Source organism: Pinus tabuliformis, chromosome X, assembly GCF_031772625.1.
Source record: "Pinus tabuliformis cultivar Carrire ecotype Pingquan chromosome X, CPIR1, whole genome shotgun sequence".
Taxonomy (NCBI): Eukaryota; Viridiplantae; Streptophyta; class Pinopsida; order Pinales; family Pinaceae; genus Pinus; species Pinus tabuliformis.
The window spans coordinates 770,298,880-770,305,696 of record NC_142308.1 but is presented as its reverse complement, the minus strand read 5'-3'; the positions used below and the strand labels follow the sequence as shown (position 1 = coordinate 770,305,696).

At 34.0% G+C, this 6,817-nt stretch overlaps 1 protein-coding gene across 15 annotated transcripts in view; it reads right to left on the bottom strand.

The window, feature by feature from the left end:
- Window positions 1–1,585: 1,585 nt before the first annotated feature.
- LOC149142138 (protein DETOXIFICATION 35-like) overlaps window positions 1,586–6,817 on the bottom strand; it is a 192,241-nt gene continuing 187,009 nt past the window's right edge. For 5 of the 15 annotated variants that reach the window (XM_089448958.1, XM_089448959.1, XM_089448960.1 and 2 more), the window contains 5 exons: window positions 3,689–3,722; window positions 3,162–3,400; window positions 2,723–2,841; window positions 2,399–2,485; window positions 1,586–2,305 (listed from right to left, as the gene is read on the bottom strand). In XM_089448958.1, the coding sequence (XP_089305084.1) occupies window positions 2,159–2,305; window positions 2,399–2,485; window positions 2,723–2,841; window positions 3,162–3,400; window positions 3,689–3,722 (626 nt within the window). In that variant the 3' untranslated portion in view covers window positions 1,586–2,158. Of the gene's footprint in view, window positions 2,306–2,398; window positions 2,486–2,722; window positions 2,842–3,161; window positions 3,401–3,688; window positions 3,746–6,817 lie in introns of all 15 variants that reach the window. The other 10 variants (XR_016264628.1, XR_016264631.1, XR_016264632.1 and 7 more) reach the window with 5 other exon arrangements.

The window sequence follows — 6,817 nt, the reverse complement described above, 5'->3', positions numbered from 1 at the left end:
TATTTTGTATATCTGGTCAAGGAAACTACAATTATGTTCTAATCTAAGGTTAATGGATTGGGGTTTATGAATGCTTCGGCATGTATATATGTATTGTGACATTAAAACGAATATAATGAAAAATCAATCTGATAGTCCTGGTTTTGGGATCGAGCGGAAAATCTTTGTGTATATATTTTTATGTTCTCGCCATTGTATATTTTTTGTTTTAAGAATTTGTTTGCAGGTAATTTTTGTGCAGGGTTAAAAACCTACAAAACATTAGGTATTTTTTGGTTTTCACCTTTACCAAGGACTATAGCCTACATGGATTGATAGGGTACTTCGTCTCTTAGGCAATTAATTTCTTGGGAACATTACAAACTAGATGTATGATGTGCATTAATTTCAAAGTAATAAAATTAATAGTGTGCATTGAATTTAGTGTAAGCACAAAAAAATTATTGACGACATGCTTTGGTTTCCGTGTTACATTTTCAATCCATAAATAAAATACTTCAATTTTCATCTTAAATAAAATGTTCACTTACCTTAAATGTTTTCTTCTTGAAACTATAAACTATTGTAATTTACTACATTTTTATTATTCCCATTCTTTATCATTCAACATTGTTAGTTACTTTGCATTCAAACTAGGCAATAGAAAACAACTAACATTGACTTGGTGTTTGAAACTCCATAAGTCACAATGATTGACTTTGGAGAAGACTACTATTAATATTGGAGAACAACAAAGACAATGTATGGTGTTTACTATAATAGCTCGAGTTAAAGGTTTGATTGGCCTATGATTTCAAACACCATTTTTATATGATCGATATGAAAAGATGGAAAACCTATCATATATGGCAATAAGAACACAAGAACAAAATAGTTTGAGGTTTATCACAATGAAAACTATTTATAACTAACTACATCCTTATTATTCACATTTTCTATCATTCAACGTTGTTACATTGTCACTTTGCATTCAAAAATTTTATTTCATCATTCAAGTTATAATAGTCTCCATCAGCTCGACAAACTGAGGTAACTGAGCAAATTTAAAACTAAAATGGTCAGATCTATAATACACATATTTAGCATATTTAAATGATCAGAATAATTAAATGTTTAACAAATTTTGTGTGATCCTGCATCACTGAAACCACTCTAGATCCATCTTAATTCTGGATCTATAAAGCAATGAGAGACATCAAATCACTCGAGGTGCAAACATTTCCTAATTTTGCATTAAAAAAATGTTTTGCACCAAAAAAAAATGAATCCCATAGCCTTTAATAGATTTAAAGTTAAAATAAATTTAAATTAATAAATAATTTAAGTAATTAATAATTAATAAGTAACCTATAAATTTTTAGTGAATTTAAAAGTTTGAATCAAAACTGGTACGGTTTTTATGATTATGTTTTATCATATCTTTTATGATTATGATTTATCAGGTATAATAATATATTTTAAACGTAAATATGTTAGTAAAATTAAAATAAAATGAAAAAAAATGAAGAGAATGAAACATTCTCAATTGTTACTTATATCGAACAACAGCATTTAAAACTGACATCGCTCTGAAAACAAAAGCCTATGAATTTAGAAAGTATTCTTATTTGAAATTAATATGATACGTACATACAATCAAGAAAAATTTCCGTTAAGATATATATGCTATGAAAATCAATGAAAATCCTGTAGCTCGTAATACTTCATTAAAAAAAAATGGTAATTAGGAAAAACTCTATCTCCTCATTTATCTCAGAATTCCTGAATTTTTTTGATATTTTAATATGTTGTACTCGCACCTGTAGGTGGTTTTATATGCCTCCAGCTTTCATAGTACCTGTGAATGAACATTTACTTGACCAACCTCCCAATTTTTTAGTGAAATTTGGGCCAGCCATTCAAAAGATAGTAATACCTGTGAATAAGCATACACTTTGAAAGTGATACTTTGTGAATAAACATCTCCCAGACATTTTAAAAGGGAAATATTTTTCCTTCCACTCCAATCTCCAACCATCTCAAATATTATTGATTCTCGTGAAAGTTGATGGTTCACTGTTCCTCTTACTGCCGTTTGTTGCCTGCTACTCATGTGGAAGAAAGTTAGAATGGAAGCTAATGTGACGAATAATTGGCTGTTGCTAAAGCATTATTACTTCTATGCAACAATCAATATATTGACATCAGCATTATGCTCTGATTTTAAATCAACTGAGCTGTGTTTGAGGGCCTCAACTACACCACCACCCCATAACTTGATACGATTCTCGGCAGCAGAGGCCTGCATTTCCACGGAGATCAAGAACTGAAGTGTTCAACATATAAACAAATACAAAATAAATACAACTATTCCATCAGTTCATCTCCAGCTTTCATAAGATCATTTCATAGTTCATACCTCTTTGTTCCAGTTTGTGAAATATACAATCAATAACAAAATCAAGGTTTGCAGTGCAGTTCCACCAATCATCCCACTCCAAATACCCTGCTCACTCATTTCAACATCAAATATACACAAAAAGTTAGATGGCTGAACAAACTTTTGCTTTCACTGAAGGCAATGCTTACAACAAGATCAATTTTTAAAGCTTGGAATAGAGAGACCAGAGAAGGCCTACTAGTCTTGCCTTCTACTCCAATAATGGTTGCAATGCTGAAATCAGTGTGTTGGAATCATAACGAACAAAGCATAAAAAACAAAACATGGGAATGCCTAGTGCACCTTTACTCCTAAGTCAAACTTGTAGCCCAAAAGTAGACCAAGAGGTACACCAAAAACATAATAGCATCCTAAGTTTATGTAGGCTATCAAACCTTGCCACCCTCCACCAACAGCCACACCTGATAACATTTCCAAGAGAAAAACACGAGTATCTTGAAAACATTACACCTTGAAACCATTAGGGTTGACTGCTAATTGTTTGGTTTGACTTCAAATCACTAATCTACTTTCTTTGAGCGTTATGAGGAGAGTGCTCTGGATCAGAGGGACCATTATGATTGAAAAAATGTGATGATTGAAAATTTATAAGCAAAGGTGAAAACCTCCCAAGCATGTAGGTGGTAATAAGCACGGAATTATGTTGGAGATATGAGCTTTGCCCACTCAAATCAAAATCAAATATAAGAGGATTGAATGCAAATCACATACAAAATATTACCTGATAGAACTGGCTGTACACTATTTAGAAGCATTGTTACTGCAAGAAAGATTACTAATTTAGACACTGCTCTCATGATCACCTCGCTGTCAGTAAATAGTACGGCAAATTTGTTCTTCACGAGAAGAACTATAACCATGCAAATAATGCCAATCAATAGTGATTGTGCAACCACAACCATAACGCAGAATTTTGTAGCTCTTGGATGGCCAGCACCTAGTTCATTGGAAACTCTCACGCTGCAGAAGATGTGTTGAATAGAGTAAACTTAAAATTGAAGTTTGAAAGAGAGAAAAGCAGGATACAACATCAAAACTACAGATAAAAATAAACAATTTGTTAGCAATGTGCTTCCAAGACATGGGAAAGGCCATCATTTCTTTGTAGCTTAGAACGTTCTGTTGTCCCATCTACATAAGGTCTGACATGCCATATTTCAACATGTTTCAGACAAAAACAGAAAAAATAATTGTAAAATAATATTGTTGAAATAAAGAGGGTATGTGGAACTAAAATAGCTAGCTTACCTGATGGCGGCATTAATTCCAAAGAAAATCATGGCTTCCCATTCAGTCAAATTCATGCTGAAAGAAGATTAGTTAGAAATACTTAAATGTAGTAATCACATTCAAATTCATGCTGAAAGAAGAATGGTTATAACTTATTCAATGAAAATCATGTCTTTCCATCTATTCAAATTCATGCTTAAAAATACTCAAAAGGGGAGATCGCATTCAAATTCATGTTGAAAGAAAGAATGGTTAGAAATACTTAAAAAGGAAAATCACATTGAAATTCATGCTGAAAGAAGTAATGGTTTTTCCAATGAAAATCATGGCTTCCTTCCATTCAAATCCATGCTGAAAGAAGAATGGTTAGAAATACTTAAAAGGGGATATTACATCCAAATTCATGCTCAATGAAGAATGGTTATAAATACTTAAGAGGTGAAACAACGGTCAAACTTGAGAACAATCGCTTGAAACTATAACAAGGTTACCAGAGAGAATCCTATATCATTTGGAAAAAGGTGCTAAAGAACCCATACATGGCCTATGGCTTAGCTTCTGTTGAGACACAAAGGTTAGACTAATTGGCTTCTGGTGGCCATATGCACTTTTCACTGCTTTGTTCTATATCTCTTGTTGCAGGGTAATTCCACATCTTATGGAGATCTTCCTCTTCTAGAGTGGCTCTATAAGGGAAGAAAATGTGCATATTCCTCAAAGCCATGCCAGAACCTGGGCCAGTAAAGAAGTGCAGGTAGTGTATTTGAATGTCGATCCTTACGGAGAATAGCCATCTCGATTGTCCTTTGAACCTCCTTCCAAGCCTGTTGACCTTGCAAATTTCCAGTGTTGTTTCTATATGGTGATCAATTTTGGACATAACATCAGCTTGAGTGAGTATGCCATTGCCAGGGTCTTGATAGTTTCTTGAGCTAGGTGTCTTCACCTATTTTCACATTCAATCCATTTCCTATTCTCCACATTGCCAATTGCCCAGCCCCAGCAGAGGAAAAGATTGAACAAGAGCCTTTTAACCATTGAGACATTTGTAATAATTTTATTTGGAAGTCTAATCCATTCCTCCAAAGATCATAGGTCCACATATTTTTGCCCTATGACTTGATGCCACAAACTTGCCCCTGTATTACTTTCCATATGCTCTTGGAAACTACAGCCTTGCCATAATAGTGTGTATTTTTTTAAACTCTCAAACTACAGCCTTGCCTTATTTTGGAAACTACAGCCTTGCCTTATTTTGGTTTGGCTATTTCTTTCCATTTTATGAGGGAGCATCCTTGATTTTAATTATGTAACTTACACACACATAAGCTATAAATGATAAACTTGAATTTTATTAGGACAATAAGTAATATAACTTTAGATCGTTGAAAGTTGCAGTTTGAGTAATGAAGGCATTTCATCCATTGATGAATGAAGGAATTCCTCCATTGGTTGTTGGAGTATATGTGATTTGGTTCATAGTTCTTTTGATGTTTTAAGCCCACAAACTAAGGTTCATCATCAGGACTTTAGTGTCAAGATATTTCATCTTTCCTCGGTATATATATTTACATGCTTCCTTAATTTGTTAATGAACTAATTTGTTAATGAAAGATCAGGCCAAGCAGTTGGACCGGATTTTAATCAAAGTCAGATATACAGCCAAGCAACCCATCAAGAACCTTGCTGATATCTAGTGCTGTTTCTGCATGGTGGTCAAATTTGGATCCACAATATCAGCTTGAGTGTGTGCCATTGTTATGCAGGGTCTCAATAGTTTCTTCATTAATCTCCTGGAGCCTTTTAAACCTCACCTATGGATCTTCACCTATTCTCACTTTCTCTCCATTTCCTATTCTCCACATTGTACTTAGTTGTAATATGTTAACATAGCCATCTCGATTGTCCTTTGAACCTCCTTCCAAGCCTGTTGACCTTGCAAATTTCCAGTGCTGTTTCTATATGGTGATCAATTTTGGACATAACATCAGCTTGAGTGAGTATGCCATTGCCAGGGTCTTGATAGTTTCTTCATTAATCTTGTGGAGCTAGGTGTCTTCACCTATTTTCACATTCAATCCATTTCCTATTCTCCACATTGCCAATTGCCCAGCAGAGGAAAAGATTGAACAAGAGCCTTTTAACCATTGAGACATTTGTAACAATTTTATTTGGAAGTCTAATCCATTCCTCCAAAGATCATAGGTCCACATATTTTTGCCCTATGACTTGATGCCACAAACTTGCCCCTGTATTACTTTCGATATGCTCTTGGAAACTACAGCCTTGCCATAATAGTGTGTATTTTTTTAAACTCTCAAACTACAGCCTTGCCTTATTTTGGAAACTACAGCCTTGCCTTATTTTGGTTTGGCTATTTCTTTCCATTTTATGAGGGAGCATCCTTGATTTTAATTATGTAACTTACACACACGTAAGCTATAAATGATAAACTTGAATTTTATTAGGACAATAAGTAATATAACTTTAGATCGTTGAAAGTTGCAGTTTGAGTAATGAAGGCATTTCATCCATTGATGAATGAAGGAATTCCTCCATTGGTTGTTGGAGTATATGTGATTTGGTTCATAGTTCTTTTGATGTTTTAAGCCCACAAACTAATGTTCATCATCAGGACTTTAGTGTCAAGATATTTCATCTTCCCTCGGTATATATATTTACATGCTTCCTTAATTTGTTAATGAACTAATTGTATAACCGGCTGAACATGAATTATAATAGACTTTTGTTATCATTATTAAGCCACAGTAAAAGGGGTAAGCTGATTATGCTTGTCATGATATAAAATATTCTAAGATGCAAGTGTGAGAACCCAACCTACAACCTAGACTACTGAGCACAGGGAAAAACTTCAGTTGTTGCTTTGCACTTCATTATTCCTAAGAGATGAAAGCCAACTACAAGTCTACAACTAATCTTTAATCCATCATCTTGCTAAAGACAACTTGTATTAGTTTCTATTTTGATGGCCTCTTTGATCCTTCTTTCATAGTAGTTGTTCCATCAACTAGTGAATGTGTGAACATCTTTGAACCAAAAAAGCCCAGCAATAATTTCTCTGTATCGTATGTAGATCCAGTAAACAATGGCTTCATGCATGGTTCTGAAGGACATAATCCAGGGCCT